This window comes from Podarcis bocagei (assembly GCF_964188305.1).
Source record: "Podarcis bocagei genome assembly, chromosome: 9".
Classification (NCBI taxonomy): Eukaryota; Metazoa; Chordata; class Lepidosauria; order Squamata; family Lacertidae; genus Podarcis; species Podarcis bocagei.
Genome location: NC_138134.1, coordinates 79,856,452 through 79,880,558, shown reverse-complemented (window position 1 = coordinate 79,880,558; position 24,107 = coordinate 79,856,452). Strand labels below are relative to the sequence as shown.

Below are 24,107 nucleotides of genomic sequence, written 5' to 3'. Positions count from 1 at the left end.
CGCTGTGGGTTAAACCACAGAGCCTAGGACTTGCCGATCAGAAGGTCGGTGGTTCGAATCCCCGTGACAGGGTGAGCTCCCGTTGCTCGGTGCTTGCTCCTGCCAACCTAGCAGTTTGAAAGCACATCAAAGTGCAAGTAGATAAATAGGTACCGCTCCGACGGGAAGGTAAACGGCGTTTCCGTGCGCTGCTCTGGTTTGCCAGAGGCGGCTTGGTCATGCTGGCCACATGACCCGGAAGCTGTACGCCGGCTCCCTCGGCCAATAAAGCGAGATGAGCGCCGCAACCCCAGAGTCAGCCATGACAGGACCTAATGGTCAGGGGTCCCTTTACCTTTAAGAGGGGAGTCATAATTTCTCTGTCACACATAAACACTGAAGTACTGCTTCTGCTCTAAAAGCAAAATGTTGGAAGATTCAGGACGGCACTTCTTTAGGCAGCACAGAGTTTATCTGTGGAACTCCCTGCCACAGGAGGCCACCAACTTACCGGTAGATGGCTTTAAAAGAGGATGGGACAAATCCAGGGAGGGAGTTGGGAGCTATTGCTGGCTACTGGACATTAGGACTGTGCTATCCCTCCACATTCAGAGACAGCAAGGCTCCCAAATGCCAGTTGCTGGAAACCATGGTTGCAGAAAGCGGCTCTTGTGCCTCTTGCGCATGTGCAGTAAATATGCTTAATACGTAAATGATAAAACAAAAAGCTGTCCATTAAAAGGCCGGCCCAACCGTCCTGTATCCTTGCTTCCATTACTTTAAAAGCAGACCAATATTAATGCCAATATTGTTGCAATAACAGTGTATTAACAATGCTAACATTTAGATTAGCTTTAGATTGGCATTGTGTTTTTTGTGATTGAAAGCTGCTTTAAACTGTTGGGCTTGCTGATTGGAAGGTCGGCGGTTCAAATCCCCGCGACGGGGTGAGCTCCTATTGCTCTGTCTCAGTTCCTCCCAACTTAGCAGTTCGAAAGCACACCAGTGCAATTAGATAAATAGGTATGGCTGTGGCGGGAAGGTAAACGGTGTTTCCGTGTGCTCTGGTTTCCGCCACAGTGTTCTGTTGTGGCAGAAGTGGTTTAGTCCTGCTGGCCACATGACCTGGAAAACTGTCTGCGGACAAACACCGGCTCCCTTGGCCTATAGAGCGAGATGAGTGCTGCACCCCATAGTCGCCTTCGACTGGACTTAACCATCCAGGGGTCCTTTACCTTTTTACCTTAACCTGCCCTTGGACTTTAGACTGATGATGATGATGATGATAGAGTTGAACTCTCCGTATTTCCGAGCCATTCTCCCCCTGTATTAAGAAATATAGCCTCTCTTGGCTGCTGTGAGGCCAGTCGCTGGAACCTCTTAGAATCATATGATTGCAGAGTTGGAAGTGACCCCAGTGGGTTATCCAGTCCAGCCCCTGCAGCTGCCTTCCCCCATCTTTTTCAGAGCTGCCTTGAACTTGCCCTCCTCCTTTTCCCATTAGCCTTTTTTATCAACTTTGCCCTGTGCCTTCAATTCGCCCTCCACATTTGGGAAACCAAAATCCCCTTCTCCCAGGTCCACGGTTTACCTTCCCGCTAGAGTGGTACCTATTTATCTACTTGCACTTTGACGTGCTTTCGAACTGCTAGGTTGGCAGGAGCAGGGACCGAGCAACGGGAGCTCACCCCATCATTGCGGGGATTCGAACCGCTGACCTTCTGATCGGCAAGTCCTAGGCTCTGTGGTTTAACTCACAGCGCCACCTGCGTCCCTGCATGGGCCTGGTACAGGGGGGCTTGGCATTGCAGCTGTAGTATCAGCATGGCCTGGAAAATACTTCTTGGAAGGGACATGGCTTTGGTGGGGGTCGTGAAGGACGCCTTCCCATTGGGATTTAATGCTCTGCCACTGCTCTCCCCAAAGGCCAGACGACTTACTGAGAAGAGGTGGTTGGATGAAAGCCATGTCAAGAAGGGCAGATTGTAGGCAGGCCAGTTGGGTGTTGTCGGGAGAGTGAGATTAAGCGCCATGCAGTCTTATGTACACACTAGAGAACCCAGGGCAGGGCAGGACTCAATGAACTAGTGATGCATCGCTCAGCTTCGGAAATGAGCCGAGGCGCCGGAGAGAAGGAAGCTCTGGTGAAAATCTCTGGTGACCCAAAGTTCACAGGGTCCCAAGTTCACGAAGGCTGTGACCTCACCTTGGCATCAGCCTGGCTGGGTTCAAATGCAGAGACTTGCCCAATGACTGGGCTGTGAACAGCCGGATGCAGTCATCAAGGTAACTCTCTCTCTCTCTCCACCTCCCCAATGTCAATTTGCAGACAACAAACAAAACATTATCTTAGTGGTGTCAGAGACTAGAATGACAAAAGCCCTTGGGCTTCTTTGCTTTCTGGAATCGTGTGGGTTCAGGACAGGTCAGTTTTTATTCACACAACGCAGAGTGTTAAGCTATGGAACTCCCTTTGGCAGGACAGATTTAAAAGAGGGCCGGGCAAATTCATGGAGGAGGAGAGGGCTGTCGGTGGATCCTAGCCAGACGGCTCTGCTATGTCTCCACATTTGGAAGCCAGAATGTTTCTGAATCCCAGTTAGTGGAAACCACAGGAACCACCAGGTTCTGGTGCTTGGATCTCACAGGCATCTGGTTTGCACAGTGAGAAGAGGATACTGGAGTAGACTGGCCTCATCCTGCAGGCTGTCCTTAGGTTCTTATTTCCCAAGCGCCATAACTGTTTCACTGATTTTTCCCCAAAGAGGAGCCAAACTGGCCAATGAGATCCCAAGGAGTTGTTTTGCAAAACGAATGTTCCTTCCCCCTCCTTCTCCAGGTTCACCTGCAGATTTAAGACCCTTTGCCAAAAAAAGGGGGGGCTGGCAGCCTCAGACACACTGAGTGGCAGTTGCAGCCAGTCTCAGGGCCACAGTTAACTGGGATGAGGGGAGCAGCAAGGAAGACCCCCACCTGTGGCCATCAGCAAAAATAGAAGGTGCATTTGCACAAAAACCAAAGATGTAAAAATCCTTCTTGTTGATTCCAGAGTCTGGAATGTAGGCAGATGACTGATATTGATTGGATCAGTAGAGTAATAATCGTAATAATAATTTTTTAAAGAAAGCAAACGCGGCATTTTTAATATGAAACAAACAAAACAACATTCTAGGGAAGAGCATATAACAAAACGTTGCGCAGCCCGGATTGTCCACCAGGTGGGGTTACAGGGCAAAGAGTGGACTGGGAGATCTGTAATCGCAAAGGGCCAAAGCAGCTGGACTTGGGGGCTGGATTGGGGCCGGGCCATTTCCACCTGCCCTGCACAGACCCCGGAGGCTGCGGAAGAGCCCTGATTTGGGGCTGGGGGCGAAATGCTGTCGAGACAAAACAATCTCCTCTTTTGTGGGACATCAGTTGAATTTGGGGGATACAAGTCGACCCTTTTAGGCTACCTTTGTTTTGAGAAGGCTGTGAGGATGACTGAAGGATCAGGGTGGGGGCCGCAAAGTCATATGACCCCGCCAGTCTCATGGATTGACATGATTTCCTGCACAGGCCCTGCTGAAATCAATGGGAGTTGCTCAAAAGCAGAAGTTTGCCGATTTCACAGCTCGGACTCTTTGCAGTGGGGTTTGTGCAGGAATCACAGAGTTGGTAGGGGCCTCTCAGGGTCATCCAGTCCAACCCCCTGCAATGCAGGAATCTCAGCTAAAGCATCCATGGGAGACGGCCAAGGAGACTTCCCACCACTGTTGTGCTTGGGGGCTACAGTTCTTTGGCATCTTGTGTGTGAAACTCTTTCTTGACTTTCCTGTGACTGAGCCCCAAAACTTAAGGGAAAGCAAAACAGCTTGGAGCAGGGTGGGGCAAGATCACCCCCCCCAACCCAGTCTCAGGCTCTTTAGTCACTCTCCCACTTGGGGGCACAGTGGTCAAGCAGATCTCCAAAACTGCTGTGATCCCAAATCAGCCCCCATGAACCGTGGCTTCCTGGGTCTCCTTTCACACCCGTATCCATGGCTCTTCCTCTCCCCAGCTGAGAACCTGAACCTGCTATGGAAATCTGCTCATGGGCAGTGGGCAAGATCCACTGCTGCCTTGGGAAATGCACAGGCAAACCTGTTTTGGGCTTGAGATTGCTGGAGGTGGATTTGGGCGCCACCCACAGAGGGCCACAGACGCTGCCTGACCAATTGGCTCTCTTCTCGAGAGGGTGGGGGCGCTAGAGAAAATGCAGAGTTGGCCTCACCGACCACCCGATTGGTTGGTGTTAAACACACAAGACTGCAGTGCTGTGTCTCTGATGTCAGGAGAGAGGAGATTTCTACCTTGCTTTCAGATTGCAAGTGTTTGTGTTGGTAATGCACTGGCTGCATTTGTTTTAAACTGTGTACATGATGCTTCTGCCACAAATCCAAGTCTGTTTACAAGTGAGCCAATCCACTGCATAGCAGGGGGTTGGACTAGATGACCCCTGGTTCCCCTTCGAACAAGACAGCTCTGTGATTTTGTGAGGTCACCTTTGAGCCTCTCTTGAGCTATGATGGGGCTGTTAAGGCAGAAGGGGAGAGGCAGGCCAGGGCTCTGGGTCTCTGTGCCTGGGGTCTTGTGTGCTTTCTAGCATTACATCACAAAGCCACATCGGCAAAGGTCTCTCTTGTGAGCCTCGGCTGTGTCCGAAAAGCCTCTGCTTTGGGCTTTTAATTCATCCTGAGCCCGTGGACTCCACACGGACAACTGACCATCAGAACATCAGGAGACCTCAACTGGGCTGGGCCACGGAAGACGCATCTTCTTGAAGTCCACAACAGTAGCAAGAGAAGGAAGGCAACTGAAACCCACTCCCCCTTTGAAACCCCTCCACAGCAAAAGGTGGGGCCTTCCTGAAAAAGCCCCCCTGGGGAGACCCCAAAAGGGAAAGGCTCTTTTGACTCATGAGCCTCTTGGGCACAGCTCTGCCCACTCCCCATTCTTTATTCCTGCTGATGGAGAAGGTCAGCAAGCCCCTGCCAAAAAGCAAAACCAAATCAGTATGGATTGTTTTATGTTTGCACCCAGGCCCTGTGTGCAGCTTCAAGCTAGGCAGTGTGGTGCAGTGGTTAGAGTGTCGGACCAGGACCTGGGAGAGACCAGGGTTCAAATCCTCCATGAAGCTCACTGGGTGTAACCTGGGAGGGGGTAGTCACTGCCTCTCAGCCTAACATACGTTGCAGGGTTGCTGTTGCTGTGGGGATTAAATGAGGGGAGGGAGAACCACCAATGCCACCTTGAGCTCCATGGAGGGATACAACCGCAGCAAGTAAATGAGCAATGTTGGCCCTGGAACTGGCAAACGGCTGGCATCTAGGAAACAGAGGCAGCTGCCTCAACAGCACGATGGGCCAGCCTCTGTTACCTGCCCTGACTTGTGCTATTCCTTCTGGCTGCTAGGGAAAAACAGAGACCAGCGTTCTTGGGAGTGGCATTCTGGTGGGCTAAGCATGATGTGCCTGAACAAACCCCCCAAGAAAGGACCTTTTCCCAGGGAGCTGGACCCCTGAGATGTATTTAGGGGTTAAAGGGGGGGGACACACCAATCTGTAGACCACTCTGTTTGTGCATTGACTATCTCTCCAGAATTCCATCTCTGTCGCGATGCTGCAGAGTCCCTTTCCATGACTTTTGCTCAAGATCCACCAGCGTGGATCTTGCCAGCGTGGGTTGTCTCTGCTGAAATGCAAGGGGCGTTTGTAGCAGGGCAGTTCCGTTTCTCGAAGGGGCTTTCACTCGTACAAGCCATCCCTGGCTATCGTTGTCCCTCCGTGATCAGTGTGGACATGGGACCCCGTCTGAAGACCTTTGTTGATTCAGGCACTTTAGGGGCACCTCACTCCTCTCTGCCAGGTGCCAAATCCCCATGGGGGGAGGGTCTCCAGTGAGCCTCTCACAGCTGTGCATTCAAGGTTCAGATTTGTGGGGGCAATCATCATGTTTGGTGATTTATTTCCTGGGTGCCTAAAAGCAAAGATGGCACAGTGCGCCAGAAAACGTAATATTAAAAGAACAGCAAAAAGAAAACGTTATTGTGAAATGCAATAAAAAGTTGACAGCCCCCCTCCTCCATAAAAAGCACCCAAGAAACCCCTGATTGTGGGCTTAGGATCTAAATCTGGGTGACTCTAACACGCAGTCCGGATCCCGCCTCTCCAGCTGGCTACCTAAGTGAGGGAGCTGCTGAACCAGCAGACTTAGATTAAAACAAACATGTTTCAGGTGCATTTAAGGTGTGTTCCTTTGTTTGTTTGTTTTAAAAGTTGGTTCTGTAAAACAGTTGGTCCATCTATTACACGACACTACCTAATGTTATAGAATTAAGCCGATTGTACTGCAATGGTACCGCCAATTGTTCTGCTGTATAACCATGAATCTAAGGGGGTGGAAAGGGCTCCACCAAAGCTTATGCCACAAAAATGTGCCACTTTCTAAGGTTCCACCAGGTTGCTGCACAGCGCTGCCCACCCCCACCCTCCGCTCACGCTGGAAAGACTCGTGTCCTACCTGTGTTCCTTACCCCTGAAGGCAGCCTTACCTGGCTTCCCAGGTGCTTCCCAGCCAGGCGGATCCAGAAAGTGCCCAGAGTCAGGCGTTTTTGCAAAGCGCGTTAGTTTCTCCTGCACAAGGCACCCCTCCAAGAAACAACCCCCTCTTGCAATGAACCGGAGGTGCCTGCAATGCCTCTTCTCCCTCTCCCTCCTGCCCCTTGCAACAGGGCTTGCGCAGGAGATCTTCCCATGAGATGCGGGAGAGGATGGTCGGTTTCCCCCGTATCTCCTGAAATAGAGACCTGCGTTGAAGCAAAGAACTGTTAAGGGGTGAATGCCTCTCCGCGATCGCGCGCCACTGCCCTCTTTCCTCTCCCCCGCACCCCAGAAAATAAAAGCAGAAGCGGTGGAGGGTACGGACCCTTCCGTGATGGAATTTTGGGGCGTCCTTTTGGCTTCTGGGCGACAGGGTCGAAATGTAGCAGCGACTGGAGGGAGCTCCTGTGGCCGGCGGTGGCCCTGAGAGAAGCGATTCCTCTTCCTTCGCCTTCTGTCGGCGGCGCTTCGCTAGAGACCGTTTCCTTCCCCTCCGCCACTCAAGGGATGGGGGCCACCCGGCGCACCCTCGGTGGTCCGTTGGTGGTTCCGCCAGGGACGCTCCGGTCTCCCCTCGAGAGCTGGCCGGCTCTCCTCTCTCGACGGCAGCAGCAGCAGCAGACGGGATGGGCGGCAGGTTGGGGGGTCCATGTGCTCCGTCGCCGTCTTCTGGCCAAGGGACGGCCCCACTCCGTGGCTGACGGACTCTCGGTGTGCTCTTCTCTCCGCAGGGACGGAGCGCCGACGGCTGGCGGCGGAGGGCGTCCAGCAAGGCTCTTCGGCGCGTCTCTCCCGGCGGGCCCGCGGCCAGAGCTGGCACGCTCCAGCGCCCGGCCTCCTGCCCCCCCTCCCGTCGTCGCAGTCGCCCCCGCCTCGAAGGGGAGGGAGGAGGGGCTCCCCCCCGCCCGCCGGCAGAGTACCGGCCCGCGCCGCCTCTATATAAACACCCGCCGGGGCTGTTCCCCGCAAACTGGCGCGGCGCGAAGCGGCTCCTCCTCCCGGCCGAGGCGCAGTGCTGGAAAGTGGCAGCAGCAGCAGCAGCAGCGCCGACGCCGTTGCCCTCCCCCCGTCCGCCCGTTCTCCTCCTCCTCCCCCCGAGCCCGGCCCAGCCTAGCCCAGCCCGGCCCCCGGCAGAGGCGCTCAAGAGAGCCGCTCAAGTTGGACGGAGCGACACCCGCAGCCAGCCGCCGCCGGGCGCAACACAGCCGTCCTGCTCCGGAGAGCTCGCTGCGCCTTCGCTTGGGCTTTGGAGACGCGTCTGCCTTTCGCTCAGTTCCTCCGGGCCGGTTTTTTCCCCGCCCTCCTCTTCCTCCTGCTGCTCCGCTTCTCCTCTCCACCCCCGTTTGAGTCAAACAAACAAACAAACAACAAACAACAACCACCCTGCAGTCGTTATTTATATTCCCCCCTCCCCGTTTTTTGGTGCAAAACAAACAGAAACCCCTTTCCTCGTTATTTGAGAGTTTCTGTGAAGTTTTTTTGGCGCAAGCCCGCCAGAGTTTGCAGCAGCAGCAGCAGCAGGAGAATTGGGAAGAGTCGCTTTTGGGGACCGGAGTTTCTTTGAGGTTCTTTTTGCCCTCTCCTCGCCTTTGATACTCCCCCCCTTTTTCGCATTCTTTTATAAGTGGGGAGGAGCTGCTTTTATATCTCTCCCTCCCCTCCCTCCCCTCCCCAATCTCTCTAAAAGCCACAAATTGCCCAGAGCCGGGGCGCATTCGTTCCCCGGCGCGCCGCTCCGACGACTCTCTCTCTCTCTCCCTCTCCTTCCCCCGCCGGCCCGGTGCGCGGCTCGGCGGCTACCTCCCGGGGGCCGCCCCCCACACTCTCCTCAGAGGAAGCAGCGCCACCGGGCAAGATGCTTTTCCAGGGCTTCGACCTGCTCTCGGCGCTGGCCACCGTCGTCGCCTGCCTCGTCTCGGTCACGCTCCTCCTGGCCGTCTCGCAGCAGCTGTGGCAGCTCCGCTGGGCCGCCACGCGCGACAAGAGCTGCAAGCTGCCCATCCCCAAGGGCTGCATGGGCTTCCCGCTCGTCGGAGAGACCTTCCACTGGCTCCTGCAGGTAAGCCCGCCGGCGTCGGGGGGCGGGAGAGCGGCGCAGACGCAGCCACGCTCGCCGGAGGCCTCCTAGCACCGTTCCGCAGGGCGTCCCGGCCGGCCAGCTCCGGGGGTCCTGGGCAGCTAGGACGCACCGTGTGGCTGCTGGAGGCTCCCCGCCGTCGTACAAAACGTGTGGCTTGCACAGTTGCTGCTTGCGACGTGCAAATCCCGCGCGCGCGATCTCTGGCCCCTTTCCTCGAGAGCAAGTCCTGCGCGCGACAGGCGAGCTTCCCCGGGTCCCAGCCAATCCTTGAGGGGTTTGCAAAGCGAATGGTCTCCCCACCCCCAGCCCCTTCCAGCCGCGCCGCGTGGTTCTGCAGCCTCGGAAGGGGCCGGATCCGCTTAACGGTCAGGCGCCCTCCCTCGCAGCCGGGGCTGGAACTGGCGACCTCCCTCCAGCCGAGCGTGGTGCCGGGGCGCTGGGCTCGCTTCGGTCTCCTCCCCGTTTCCAGGAGGGCTCTCTTCAAAAACTTCTCCCCCCCCCCCAGCCCAACGAGTGTAGGAAGCCCCGCTCAGGTCCGAAGGCAGGCGCCGGCGTGGCGGGCTGCATTGCCCCTTTAAGGCGCGGGGTCTGTCTGGGGACCCCCTCGAGCCGCCAGGTAAGGACCGGCTCCGGGGAGGACCGCAGGGAGGGGGCGGGCTGGTGGCGCTGTCAGCCGCGGCGCCTCGCTCGGACTCCGGCAGCTCCCTCTGCCTGGAATCCCGAGAGCCGCCCGGGTGATCTCGAGAGTCGCTGAGCAAAGCAGCGGGGAAGCCCCCGGGTCGAGATAATCGGCAGATTAACCCGGGATTAACCTTCTTAAATGCTGAACAACCTCTCGAGGAACGCGGTCACTGGGGTGGGTGTGCGCGCGCGTGGACATTCCCGAGTTAAACCGAGAGGGAGATGCAAGGTGGGGAGCAGAGAGAGAAGGCAGACCCAGCAAATGACAACCCCCTCCCCTTTCAATAGGACACCCGTCAGTTCCTTGTCTCGCACCTCTCCGAAATGCACAAACTTTATTACCCGTTCTAGAACCCTTAAACTCTGGGGAGGGGCAGCTCCCCCACCGCAGCCCCTTAGGAAAGTATCTCTGTTCAGAGATGCTGCGACATGGCCCATGGCTCATGTCTTGCTGGAGGGGGGGGGAGGGGGAGAGCAGGTTGCCTTTTCCCGCGGAGGGTGCAGCTCTGGAACACCTCCCGCCGCGATGGGTCCTCCTTCCGCCAGCTGGAGGAAAACCCTATTCTGGGTCCTCGTCTCTAAACTCAGAAGTAACAGCATCGCAGACTTAGCACGAGAGACCTCCGTGGATGGAGGGGGTAGAGAGGGGAGCTCCCTGCCAGCAGCGCAAGGGTTAACTGCCCTCACTCAATAGGGCTTTATTTTTAAAAGAAATTTATCAGATTTTTACAGGGGGACCGAGAAAGGGTTCTCCCTTTTCCACAAGGCTCCATCCAAACAGAGTCCAGGGCTAAAAATACAAAAAATTTTGTATAAATTGGACTCCGGCTCGAAAACTCTCGCCACATAAAGGCGGCCTTTGTACAGTGATGGAAATGTTGTACAAATAACCCTTTATTAATGCCACAAAAAGTACTTTAATTATATTTACGCAGATCAAGAAACAGGGTCACCTGAACATCTGAACTTCACAACTGTGCTTTTGTTTAAAAACACACACGCACACACGGGCGCCCCCCCTCCGCCGCCCCCCCACCTGCCCCCCAAAGGCTCCGCCACCCTCTTCGCTTAGAGACCCTGCAGCGGCTCGGGGGAGAGCGCAGAGCTGGATTTAAAGGGGCATATGCCTTTCCACAGTTTCTCCGAAATTTTATAGGGCACGTAAACCCCCTAAAAAACCTGATGCTGGTATTGGAGGTGGGGGAGGTAGCAGAGGTGTGTGTAGGATGTGTGAGGGGTGGGGAGAAGGCAGGGGAGGGGTGCTCAGGTCGCCTTTCCTTGCTGTCACGCCCCCTCCCCTGCTAAGGACCGGACCGGCATGTGGGAAAGTTATTAAAAGCCCCAAACTCTGTCCAACGACTTAGTCAAGGATAATTGCAGTGCGTTAAGGCAGTCGGTCCACACCCCACCCCCGCCCCGAAAAACGCACATGACTGAAGAAGCTTTATGGGGCTGGAAGCAAAGGGGAGAGGGGCGGTTGTGGAGTGGGGGGAGCCGGCTCTCTTATCCTTGTTAATTTGGGATAGGGGTGTGCGTAAAAGCTGGGGGAATTAAGTCAGCTCAGACGCGCTCTGTGCGTTCATTCCACCAGCTGCCTGAATGAAAGGAACCCACCAATATTTTGGGGAGCCAAAACTCCCATGCGCTGGATCCTTCCCCTTCCAACCCTAAGAGGGCAAGGCAAAGGAGAGGGCAGGATCCCCGGTTTCCACCGGCCATTAGCCAGACTCTGGAGTAGCCACAACAGCGAGAACCCTCCCAAGCTGTGTGTGAGATCTGCACCTTGCATCTGACCCACATAAAATCACCTCCACTGCACGCTTGAGGCACATGATTCCTCCCAAAGAATCCTGGGAACTCTAGTTTGCTAAGGGTGCTGGGAAGGTCCACTGGATGCACTTCACCTCACATGTAACTGCCTCGTGATTGAAGGGCCTTTGTCGAGGTTCATGGTGAACCCCAAGTCTTCTTTTCAGGGCTTACGAGGTCAGAATGTACACCTGAGCATGTGCAGAGAGCCCGCGAGCAATTGCAATGACCACCCCTCATAGCTTTGGTTGGGACAGGTCTTCCCGGTCAGGCGAGAGCCCCGGAATTAAACACAGCTCATTAGCGCTAATTATCAAGCCGTTGCATCAGTTGTGTTCCTCACAACCATCCAGATAATGTTGAGACAGCCTTGTGCTCATAGAATGGATGAGGAATGGTGGTCTGTCAGTTGCAGCCCTTGGTGGGCTCAGGGCTGCCCTGTCCCTGTGGGCTTTCCTCATGCTCAAGTTACAAGAAAGGAGAATCCGACGACTCTCCTTCCTTGCAGACTTTCAAGCAGAGGTTGGGTGGCCACCTGTATTGGATGTGAGATCCCTGCATTGCCCGGGGGTTGGACTGGATGACCCCAGGGGTCCCTTCCAACTCTACCACCCTATGCTTCTAGAGAACTGGTAGATGAGAGACAATGTTGCAGTATCCTCCCTCCCCATCTTCTGGTGCCCCTACATCTTTGGAAGGGGTGTACGTGTTCATTTGCGACACGTAACTTGGCTTACTTCCTGAAGCCATCTGCTCAGGCTTCCATCTGCAGGAGCTCTGGATCTAGAAGATGTTTGTGGGCTTGACCAAGGAAGAGGGCAGGTGAGCTGAGGAAGGGCTGAACTTGGATCTCCTCTGCCCAAGTTCACCGAGCTACAGGGGAGGAGGGGAGCCTCACCCGGGGTTGTGGACCCAACCCCTGCCCCTCTCGCCTGCTCTGCAATCTGGGCCCTGCAGGATACATTTCAGCAGGGCTGCAGTTCGCACTTTCTTCCCTAGACCAGGGCCACCGTTCACCCCCATTTCCCAAGCATCGTCCAGTGATAATATTTCCAACGCTCCACCTGTCATTCATTTAGAAATGTTCCGGTTTGGGAATCTGTGAATGGAGGATTCCTGTTCACAGCCTCACATTCTCTGTTCCCCTCTAATGTCAACCCTTAGCATTTACATTGCCAGACAGCTTTTAAAAGACCCTCCACCCCCACCCACTGGTGTGGGGTAGAGATGCAAACATAGCAGATCCAGGTGACTTTGCAGGTGCAACTAAGGTGAGGCTCAGGGTCACTCCTCAGCATCCCCAGGCACAAGGGCAGAGAGAGAGACCCTCGTCTGAAATCCCAGAGAGCCGTTGCCAGTCAGTGTAGGTAATAGCGCGCTAGATGGACTAGGTATACGGCAGCTTCTTTTTCCTTTCCCCCAAAGTTTAGCCATTTTAAAAGACATGACACTAAAGAAAAAAGGGCTGCAGAGGGAAAAGGAAAACAAGGCGGCCCAGAATTCTTAGTGATATAATATTCTTATATTCCTGCTTCTTAGCCCCTGCTCAGGAAGAAGGCTGGGGTATTGACCTTTGTGAACGGAAGAGCCTCTCCCCAAATATGATTATACCCTGCACATAAATGCTCCTTGAAATTATGGACCCACTCATGCAAGGTTGTTGAAGGAGGGTAGCCTGAGTTGAATGCCCCCACCCCATGCTTAAACTCCTAAAGGAAGGCAAGGACATGATTTGAGCCAGTCAAAAAGCCACACTCTGCACCAGAGCCTCTCTCCCCAATTCTCTCTGTGTTGTAATGCAACAAAGAAAAGGTGTTCTGCATATGTTCAAGGATGCTTTATAATCCCAGATATTGTGAGTCTGGGCTGGGTGCTGTGGCTTAGGCAGGCTCACCGGGTGCTCACAGAGCTGAGATGAGAGGGGAGGCAGAGTGCTTTCCAAATATCTGGGGATGGCGGTGATAAATTGGATGTCTCTGGTGTCGAGAGGGACCTCAGAACTGGAAGCGGGTTTATCCCAACTTAGGAGGGTTTTCCCGGTTGCCTCTTTCAGGGCTCTTACTTCCAGTCGTCGCGGAGGGAGAAATATGGGAACGTCTTCAAGACCCACTTGCTGGGCCGCCCCCTGGTCCGGGTGACGGGCGCCGAGAATGTCCGCAAGATCCTGATGGGCGAGCACAGCCTGGTCAGCACCGAGTGGCCCCGCAGCACGCGGATGTTGCTGGGGCCCAACACTGTCGCCAACTCCATCGGGGACATCCACCGGCACAAGAGGAAGGTAAGAGTGGTGGCGGCAGCCTGTCTTGAAGGAGAATGTGTATGCAAGAGGGGATTGAAGAGCTGGAAGGGATCACCCAGGTTCATACAACTCCCTGCAATGCAGGAATCACAACTAAATCATCTAGGCATAGGGCCTTCTCGGTGGTGGCACCCACCCTGTGGAACACCCTCCAATCGAGGAAATGAGGAACTATACAACCTTTAGAAGACACCTGAAAGCAGCCCCGCATAAGGAAGCTTTTAATGTGCAATGTTGTGCTTTGTTTTTATAGATGTTGGAAGCCGCCCAGAGGGGCTGGGGCAACCCATTCAGAAGGGTGCGGTACAAATAATAAAATTATTATTGTTATCAGTGCTTTTTTGAAGTTGTTACAGTTAAGTGCAGCACTTTTTAACAACGAAAAGAGGTGCTGGTGCTGCGTGCCCTTGAATATCCCCTAAAAAAAGCACTTATTAATAATAATTATTATTATCCCTTAGCACAGTGGGTCTCAAAGGGTGTGGCAGGAAAGGATGCCAAGTGTGGCAGGAAGATTCAAGGGCAATCAAAGAAACACTGAAACATTCCAGTGTAGCATTGTGCAGTATAGTATCAAAATAAAGTATTTTTATTTGCAGAGTTTTCAAAACCAAGCACTGGCTATTGTTTCTCTCCTCCCCGCAATGTATTTCTTATCAATAATAATAACAAAAAATGGTGTGGCACGAGCAAATTTTTATTCCGAAAGTGTGGCTGGCCCAGAGAACTTTTTTTTTTGAGAATCCCTGCCTTAGCGGAGGGAGATTCCAGCTAGAATGTTGAGATGCAGCCAGAGAGATCACTTCCAATCTAAGGTGCCCCGTGACCACGATAAAATAAGGATGGGCTTATTTCTGGAGCAAGTTCAAAACTTAGCTCTGCTGCAAAGCTGCAGCCCCCCCCCGCCCCCCTCCGCCTTACCTGCTTAGAGTTGTAAAGGGAGCCTTTTCCAAGGCAACCAGAAAGTTAAGTTAGCTGCGCTGGCCAATTACAAAAAAAATTCCAAAATGCATCTTTTGTTAGGCTGACCAAAAATATCGTAACACCGCCTGTGAGGTTTGGAGTTGTCCTGAACTCTCCTCCTGCCAGGCTGGAGGGGAAGCAGAGCCAGCGAAGGAGGCGGCAAAACAGGGGGCTGGCACGGAGAAGGTGCCCAAAATTCATTTCGCAGCCCCCCGTAGCCCCGTTTCCCATCTGGCCGGAGAAGAGTTCGGGGGACATTTGGGTTGGCTGAACGAAGAGGTCGCCCCAGTCTGGATTTTGGAAGAAGCAGGGAGTGTTCTCTTGACCCACCACTTTGGAGCGTCTGTGCATGTGCAGAGTGCGCCCGCCTCTCCGTGCGGCTAGAGGCCGGTTCCTCCTTAGGCACCTGAGGGCTGGTGGGAGTTGTAGTTCAAGCCCCCCCCCTTGGGGAAGGCTGAGTTCAGGGGGTGTCTGCATCCGAGGAGAAGGGGGGCATTTGGAGCTCGCGTGGTGAGGCTGGTCTGTTGATGTGGGGGATGAGGGTTGCCCCCCACCCAACAGTAACTGTGGCAGCGAGCTCTGTCGGTGGTGGGGTTCCTTTTGCGTGGGCATTTCGGGGTGTGTGTGTGTGGGGGGGTCTTCCATCCGACGTCATCTTCTAACGCCCCCCCCTCCCCAATGCTTTGCGGGCTGCGGTTCTGCCCCCTCCCCTTCGCCCGCCGCACGTGGGCTTCCTCTTTCTCTTCCAACCCCCCCCCCCCGCCCGGTGTCTCAACATTAGACGCGGCGGCCTTTGAGGAATTTAAAGGGGCGATGGGACTCCGCCGCCGCCGCCGCTTAGCCACGTGTTGCGGACGAACGTCGGTTGGCTCCGCTGACTTGACACGGTAGTGGGCGAGGGGAATGTCAGGCAGCGCATTCACACGTGGCACCCCCTCCCCCACGGAGAACTCTTTCCTCCCCTCCTCCGGTCGCCGTCGAGTCGCTTGGCGCGCGGCCACCGTCCCGTAAGCCACTCTGTGAGGTTTTACTCGCGAGCAAGCAATGCGCGCAGGTTCGCGGCAAGCTTCTTCCGCAGCAAAGGGTTGCGAGGTCGCCTGCCCGTCGGGGGGCTTCAGTCGCGCTTCTGGGAGACCCTCGCGGACCCTCCCCAGGGCTCCACGATAAAATCCCGTGATCTGCGCGTCCCGCCGGAAAAGCTAGTTTGAAGCGGGTACCCTGTATTCGTGAGCGGGAGCCCCTGAGCACGTACAGAGCGCTTTCCCCAGGAAAGGCTGGCTCGCAGGGAAGCGGACCGTGCCTTTGAGACGGGCAGCCGAGCGGGCGTTCCCAGGCAGTGCTACTTAAGCCCCGGAACCTTTTGCTGGCCGTCGGGGGGGGCTTTTGCCACCGGGGCTCTGCAAGGGTGGGGGGGTGGGCTTCGTCGTTCTCCGGCCCGGTGGCTCCGTCGAGGCGCAGGCGCCCCCGGCCCGCCGACCCCCGCGGCGAGGCTGTCTGGGCTGCCGTCGGGGGAGCCGTCCGCGGGCTTAATGGCTTTCGGGTGTCCTCCTGCTGAAGGGCGGGCGGCGGCGGCGGCTCCGCCCCTGGCTGCCTCCCTCCGTCGGCGAGGCCGGGAATCTCCCCGGCTCCGGCCGCCCCTTCCAGGCGGCACGTGGGGAAGTTGAACTGTAGTAACCTGGAAGGCGCGGCGGCGCGGCGGCGGCTCCAGCCTTAAAAGGGCGATGCCCCAGGCGGGACCACCGCGCCGCTCGACGGCTCCCCGCAACTAGAAGGGCACCCTCGGACCTGGGACCTATAGACGCGCAGGCTTCTCCGACGGGATGCCCTCTGCCCGTTTCACACTAAGCGGCTGAAGGGCGCCAGGTTAGCAGAAGCCAGGCATTGGGGGGGGGGGGGGTCGTCCGGCCCAGTGAGGTTTATTGATTGCATTTATATCTCACCTTTTTCTCCAAGGAGCTAAGGGTTTGTTCATGCGCCCCCCCCCCCATTTAAGCCCCAGAGGTTGCAACTGGCCCAACGTCACTCATTGAGCCTTGTGGCAGAGGCAGGATTTGAACCCGGGTCTCCCAGGTCCTAGTCCCCACAACATCCCTGTAAGGTAGGACGGAGAGTTGGCAGTTGGCCCAAGGCCATCCAGTGCGCTTTGTGGTCAAGGGGGGGGGGATTGGAGCTCTGGCCTCCCAGGCCCTAGCACAACACTGTAACCACTATGTGATGCTGCCTCTTCCTTGGTGTGTCCCAGCAGCTCACAAGAATTCAAAAATCCCGTTTCAAAGACGACCATGCTTTTCTTGGTGTGGTGTATAGTTAAACTCTGGAACTCCCTCACTCAGGAGGCTGTCAAAAAAGAGAGAGGATTGGACAAACTGATGGAGAGGGCTATGGATGGCTGCCAGCTGCAATGACTATCTACGCTTTGCCTCCACATTTGGAGGCAGCGATGCCTCTGAATCGCAGTTGCTGGAAACCAGAGGGGGGTTGTTCTTGGGTTCGAATCCTGCTTGTAGGTTTTCCACGGAGATCTGCTTGGCCTCTGTGAGATCAGAACACTGAGCCACCACACACTTCTTCCATTCTTATGAGACTGTGTCAATAATAATAATAATAATAATAATAATAATAATAATAATAATAATAATAATAATAATAGTAATACCCTGGAACGCGGGTGGTGCTCTGGGTTAAATCACAGAGCCTAGGACTTGCCGATCAGAAGGTCGGCGGTTCGAATCCCCGCAACGAGGTGAGCTCCCGTTGCTCGGTCCCTTCTCCTGCCAACCTAGCAGTTTGAAAGCACGTCAAAGTGCAAGTAGATAAATAGGTACCGCTCCGGCGGGAAGGTAAATGGCGTTTCCGTGCGCTGCTCTGGTTCGCCAGAAGCGGCTTAGTCCTGCTGGCCACATGACCCGGAAGCTGTACGCCGGCTCCCTCGGTCAATAAAGTGAGATGAGCGCCGCAACCCCAGAGTCGTCCCCAATTGGACCTAATGGTCAGGGGTCCCTTTAATAATACCCCACCCATCTTGTTGGGTTCGTGGGTCATGATGGAGAGATGGCCTTTCCGTAACAGGAGGGTGCCTTTGAGTGCCCTTTGGGTTTAATTTGGGACAGGTCTGTTTTCTGCTCTCCTCCTCGCCCCAGGCTCCCATCTCCTGAAACCCCACAACAGACCCTGCTTAGCTGTGCTAAGGTGCTGGAACTTTGGAAACAGCTGTGGGTGACAGTGGGGCAAATTGCCTCCCACCCCCATCTCGCCCCCTCCGCTGAATGGGCCCCTGTCTCCGAAATGCTGCGATGCAGCAATGGCCTCCAGGCCTCTGGGCTGCAGGCCTGCCATTGCTGCTTCTGAGAGTGGCTGTCTTGTTAGGGAAGGAGGGCTGGGAACAGGGTGTGCCCCTCTGCCAATGGCAGGAAGGGAGCGCCCTTCAATTTCAGCCCCCTCCAGTTTCCTATTCAGGACTCCTGCGCAAGGCAGGACAGACCGGAAATGGCTTTCAGGTACATCTAAATATTTTTCTGCTTTGCCTCTGGAACAGAGAGAGGCTCCTTCCCACTCGCCCCCTCTGCACCAACAACACGCATTTCCCAAATCTCAGTAGGTGGAGGACGTCATGGGGGCAGCTTGAACTGGGAGCCCCCTCCACGTCCTCCGACTTCAAGGTGGGTGGGTGGTTCTCATAGTTGCTGTGAAATTACTTGGACAGTTTTCTGTCTCAGCGGTTACGCTCAGCTGTGGGTTTTGAAACCCGCATCTCTGGGCATGTGCAAAATGTTCTTGGCTTTGTGGCCAAGACCCCGTGCAGGTGAGGCTGCCATGGAAGAAGGTACGTTCTCCAGGTAATAATAATAATAATAATAATAATAATAATAATAATAATAATAATAATAATGCTGCATTTTATTTATACCCCACCCTCCCTGGCCAGAGCCGGGCTCAGGGTGGCTAACACCAGTAAAATTGCAGTAAAAACATAATAGGGAAAAAACCCCAATTTAAAATACAGGTTAAAATGCAATTTAAAATGCAGCCTCATTTTAAAAGTAGCCCATAGATAAAACCATAAGGGGAGGGAAACATAAGAGTCAGACTGAGTCCAAACCAAAGGCCAGGCGGAACAGCTCTGTCTTGCAGGCCCTGCGGAAAGATGTCAAGTCCTGCAGGGCCCTAGTCTCTTGGGACAGAGCGTTCCACCAAGTCGGGGCCAGTACTGAAAAGGCCCTGGCCCTGTTGTTGTTTAGTCATTTAGTCGTGCCCGGCTATTTGTGACCCCCTGGACCAGAGCACGCCAGGCCCTCCTGTCTTCCACTGCCTCAAACTCATGCTGGTCTCTTCAAGAACACTGTCCCACCATCTCTGTCGTCCCCTTCTCCTTCTGCCCTCCATCTTTCCCAACATCAGGGTCTTTTCCAGGGAGTCTTCTCTTCTCAGGAGGTGGCCAAAGTCTTGGAGCCTCAGCTTCAGGATCTGTCCTTCCAGTGAGCACTCAGGGCTGATTTCCTTCAGAATGGAGAGGTTTGATGATCTTGCAGTCCATGGGACTCTCCAGAGTCTCCTCCAGCACCAGAATTCAAAAGCATCGATTCTTCAGCCATCAGCCTTCGTGATGGTCCAGCTCTCACTTCACTATGGTCCAGCCCTGGCCCTAGTTGAGACCAATCTAACCACCTTGTGACCTGGGACCTCCAAAGTGTTGTCATTGGTGGAAGAGCCTGCTGGATGAGGCCAATGCCCATCAGGTCCAGCATCCTATTCTCACAGGGGCGAACCAGAGCCACCCTGGCTAGGAGCCATTTATACCGTATCCTCTTCCAGGAATTTGCCTAATCCTCTTTTAAAGTCGGCGCCCATTAACTGCCTCCTGTGGGAGGGAGTTCCGCAGATTATGCAGAAGCATTTTCTTTCTTCTCTGCCTTGAATCTTCCAACATCCAGCTTCGTGGGGTATTCTTTGCTGCAGAAAAGGGGGAAATAAATGGCAGAAGGATGCAGCCCATCAGGGGGCTCAGCCGAAAGGTTCTTTCTGCAATGCCTCTCTCCGGAGATTGCTTCTGTGTGATTTCAGCAGAGGGGTCCCTTTCAGCCAGAGGCAGCCTTGGTGCCAGGGGCCTCACCCTCCAGCTGGAACCGTTTCCTTTGGGGGAGAGAATGGGTTCTGCCTCTCCGGGGCTGCCCTTTAATTATGGCACTTCCAGATTGCCAGGGTCAGGTGAGCCTCATGTGTCCAGGTGTCAGGGGGGCCTCCCGCCGCGCACTGGTGCTCCTGCTACGCCTGCCTGCCTGGCCTTTGAAGGACGTGCTCCATGCTATGCAGCTGCCCCACCCCTGCCCTTCTCAAGCCTCTCCTTCTCTGCCTCAGGGCTGATCAGGCTGGTGACTGAAGGAAGGGGAGCTCCCTCCCCTCCCTGCACATTCCAAAGGCCAAGCAGGCGATGGCCCCGATCCTGCAGGAGTCCCTCTGAAATAAGGGGTGGAGAGCTCAGTGTGCACATCCTTCCCTGCTCCGCGTAGCTTCTTGCCCAGAATACTGTATGCAAAGTAACCTTTTCCCCCAAATTTTTTTATTGATTTTCAAAAAATCAAAACATACATACATACATACATCCTGTTTAAATCTTGGTAACATTATTAAGTGACTTCCTCAAATCCCCTTGGTTGAATTTCATTAGATTTCATTTTAACAGTTTTCCAAAACCGATTTTCTGAAAAAATAAACTTGATCACTTAACATCTTTCATTCTTTCTAATTTAACTTTAAACATCTTGAATCTTATCCTTACATATTTATACCCTAAGCCTATCTAATATTTGCAAGCTTTTCCAATTAAATTATCTTAACATATTTAGCTAATTTGTCTTTAAATTTCATCCATTCTTCCTGGTATTCCTCCTGCTGCAATGCACCGCTTTTGCCTACCCCCCCCCCCAGGAAGTAAGCGATGTGTTGCAGCAATTTATTCACATTATAGGATTTTGTAGAGTTGGGGGCGTCATCTAGTCCTGCCCCCCTGCAATGTAGCCTTAGTCGTATTCTTTTTGCACAGAGCGTTGTCATCTGCTCAGGCTGCACCCTTCCTTTTCCCCACCCTTCTCTGCCCTCTCCATTCTTCTTCACAACTAGGCTGGGCTGAGAGAGCTTGGCTGGCCCAAAGTCACCCATTGAGCTTGCTGGCTGACTGGGGATTTGAACTCGGGTCACCACAGCCGTAGTCCAAGACTCTTAACTGCGATGCCACACTGACTTTCTACTCTCGGCTCTTTTCCAGGGGCCAAATGTGCCCACCCAAACCTCTCTGTCTGGACTCTCTTTTTATATATATATATAAATTTTTATTAGTTTTTTTAACATACCATTTTCAACATTATAAAAAAATTCCTTCCTGTAGCACCTTAAAGACCAACTAAGTTAGTTCTAGGTATAAGCTTTCGTGTGCATGCACACTTCTTCAGATACCTTCTTCGTGTGCATGCACACTTTGTGTGCATGCACACTTCTTCAACATTAATTAAACATACTTTTACATCTTATTCATTTTTTTGATTTCCATCAGTCCTGTCTGAAAATTTTCCAATCTAATCTCTTAGTATGCATTTCTTATTTTCCCTATTACATTTCAAAATCATAACCAATATCTCTATCTTTTTCTACTTTGTAACACTTCGTATATTTCTCCTTACAAAACTTATTGTAGTCCTACTAGCGTAATTTGTTGATGACAGTTGCTCTTCAAATAATTCATATACTTCTTCCAATTTTCTGTCAATCTCTGGTCCCGCAGGTTTCGAATCCTTCCTGTCATTTTGTCCAATTCTGCATAGTCCATTAATTTCGTCTGCCATTCTTCTTTCGTTGGAATTTCTTCTTGCTTCCATTTCTGGGCTCTCTCTGTCTGGACTCTCACCCCCCCCCCCGTGGCCTCCTCCAGCCCTTTTGACTGGCTGGGAGGAGCCCTTGAACCCTAATGATGCCTTGCGGACTCTCCTTCCTTGTAAGCACAGCTGTGATGGCCACCTGTCATGTGTGATTTAGCTGCGATCCCTGCACTGCAGGGGGTTGGACTGGATGACCCCTGAGGTCCCCTCCAACTCTCCAGTTCTATGATAAGACAGAGAGGGGTGTGAGCACAGACGGGTCTGCCTGGCTGGAATGTGGGTACCCTATGGGTGGGTGCTGAGGCAACAACAAACACTTGTCTCTCGGCCCCTCTTGCTTTTGCTCCTTGCATCCCAAACCATCCACCTTGAGTATGCAGCCCTTGAAAAGTTGTTCAGGAGGGCACATGGCCCTCAGGCTGTCTTTGCTCCCCCTCCCCTGCGCCTGGAGTTTGCCAATGTTCTCCAAAGTGTAGCACCCCTCCTCTGTGCAATGCCTTCTGCTGGCCTTAAGAGCATCTAGTGCTCTAGCCCCACCCATTCAGCTGTGAATCCTGCATGTCAGGGGTTGGACTAGATGACCTTTGGGGGGCCCCAGCTCCACAATACCATGGTTTGGGCATCCCATTCAAGGCTGGGGCTCAAACTGCGCTCCTGTGCATGGCTTTGGAAAGAAAGAAAGATCAGCGATTCCGCCTCTCTTGCCTGACTCGCAGGGTGCCAAGCGGCAGCTGAAAAAGCTGTTTTTGGAGAGCGTTTTTTCCCTTCCTCCTCCTCTCTCCTCTCTCCCCACTCCCCGCCCCGTCTCCTGGGCCAAGTGCAAGGCCAGGGAGCCCTCTCTTTGTTTTCTGTTCCGCTGGAGCTGGCAGACTCCCGAGACATGCTCTCCTGCTTGCGATCGCGGCCCCAGCAGCCAAAAATACCGGCATGTAAGATTTGCAAGGCCACTGAACCATCAATTCGGGTATCCTGTCTTGAGCAGCGGCCAGGGCTGGAGGCCTCGGCGCAAGCGCTGTGTGGATGCGGCTTTGGAGCTTGCCTGTGTGTGAGGAGGAGGAGGACAAAGCGCTTTCAGAGTCTGGGTTCCTCGCTGCTACTGGGGGGGGGGAGGAGCCTGAATCTGCCCTCACTGATTGAAGGACATTGTTTGGGGTTTATGTTTTGAGCACTTGTCCTGTCTGTTCCTTCGGACATATCCAAAAGCTTAGCACAGGCCCCCTTTCCTCATACATTTACTGCAGAGGGTTGCCCAATTCGGAGTGCCTGGGAACTCTCCAAACAGGTCCTAGGAATTGTGCTCGTTTGATTTGTTTTACTCGTTTTAACGGAGGAGCACATTTGGGCGCACCAGGGAGTGCGCCCCTGGACCTGCTCTCTCCATGGGAAAAAACAAATATGGGTGCAGTTATTATTATTCGTTTCCACGCCGCTTCATATTTTAAAGGAAACAGATCTCAAAGCGATATACAAGCCACATCGAAATATCAAATAAGTCATTCCAAAGTAATAATTAAAATTGCAGAAGGAGAATCAAATGCAATATATTCATTCAAAGCAGTATAAAATAACAGGAAACTAAAGCGTTAGCTTAAATACGTTTTTTTAAAACCCAAGTTCAAGTATAGAATATACATTTAATGTTGCAAGAGTGATCTTTTTATCTTAAACGTTTTGAAATAAATCATTCCTAAAGGAGATGAAATGTTGAAGACACATTTAAAAGAGCATGGCTAGTAAGACAATAAAAGGCCAGGGTTTGCGCACTGAAATTTCACACTCATAAAATAGAAATGATGGGGCTGATTTCTGCTGCTGCTGCTACAAAGTAGGAGGGAATTGAATCAAAGGCCCTGGGGTTTATTTTATCTTTTGCCATGTATACACCTTTTCCCTCTGAGGAACTCAGGTGGTGTATGCATGCCTCTCCCCATCCCCACAACAGCCCTGTGAGGTAGGTTAGACTGAGAGGCTGCTGCTGGCCAAAGGTCACCCACTGAGCTTCATGGCCGGGTGGGGATTCGAACCCTGGTCTCTCCCACTTCCTAGCACAACACATGAACCACTTCACCACACTGGCACTCTTTACTTTGAGAATTGGTGCAGTATTGCACAGAGTTGAATCTAGAACTGAGCCTTCAGGGCTGAGATGGTGCCCAGCTGCAGGCCGTGTGGGTCCTCCTGTGTGGCTTTTCCACCAGGGTGTCACTGGTGTGCAACTGAACTGTGGTGCATTATGTGCCGCGTGGCTCAGATGTGCACTGAAAGTGATAAGCCAGCCCACACAGGAAGGCCACTCTGCAGACTGGGGCCTCATCATCCTCTTAATCCTCCAATTTGTCAACATATTTTTGGAAACCTGGCCCGCAAAACAGTAGCCTGGCAGCCTGGCACCACCATATTGGTAACAGTGAGATCAGTGCTGTGATCTCCTGAGCTGTGGACAGAAAGCATGTGCAAATAAGTCTCATTAGTCTTTTGTGCTGCAGCAGTACATCCCTGGCTCAATTTCAGTGTGTTGTCCGTTGTGGGCTCTGGGGGATGCTGGAAGCATATCCAGGCACTCTTCCAGGGTACCACCCAGTGGGGCTCCCTTGGAACCTGTAAGCTCTACCCGGTAGTGCTCACAGCCCTGCTGCTGTTCATCCCTTGGATCTCACATCCCAGGATGAAAGAGAGGCGAGTCAAGAGCGCTCGGCCTTGCCATGGGCAGCTGATTTCCTCTTGGCTCCCTCAAAACCTGGATTCACCCCTTCGGCATGCAAACAACTTGGAAGTTGAAGCGAGTTCAGTTGTTGTCGGAGGGCAGC

General features: G+C 53.5%; 2 protein-coding genes across 2 annotated transcripts in view; one reads left to right on the top strand and one right to left on the bottom strand.

Moving 5' to 3' along the window:
• Positions 1 to 5,509: 5,509 nt before the first annotated feature.
• LOC308594465 (uncharacterized protein) lies at positions 5,510 to 8,314 on the bottom strand (the record flags this gene model as incomplete). The annotated part of the gene is made up of 4 exons (XM_081207529.1): positions 5,510 to 5,976; positions 6,551 to 6,805; positions 6,925 to 7,751; positions 8,305 to 8,314. 3 exons carry the CDS (start codon positions 8,312 to 8,314, stop codon positions 6,623 to 6,625), a joined length of 1,020 nt encoding a protein of 339 aa, XP_081063655.1. The 3' UTR covers positions 5,510 to 5,976; positions 6,551 to 6,622.
• Positions 8,315 to 8,439: 125 nt separating this feature from the next.
• Positions 8,440 to 24,107, top strand: part of CYP26B1 (cytochrome P450 family 26 subfamily B member 1) — a 32,449-nt gene continuing 16,781 nt past the window's right edge. Inside the window, exons 1-2 of the mRNA XM_081207145.1 lie at positions 8,440 to 8,658; positions 13,223 to 13,447. Of these exons, the coding sequence (XP_081063271.1) occupies positions 8,455 to 8,658; positions 13,223 to 13,447 (429 nt within the window). The 5' untranslated portion in view covers positions 8,440 to 8,454. The remainder of the gene's footprint in view (positions 8,659 to 13,222; positions 13,448 to 24,107) is intronic.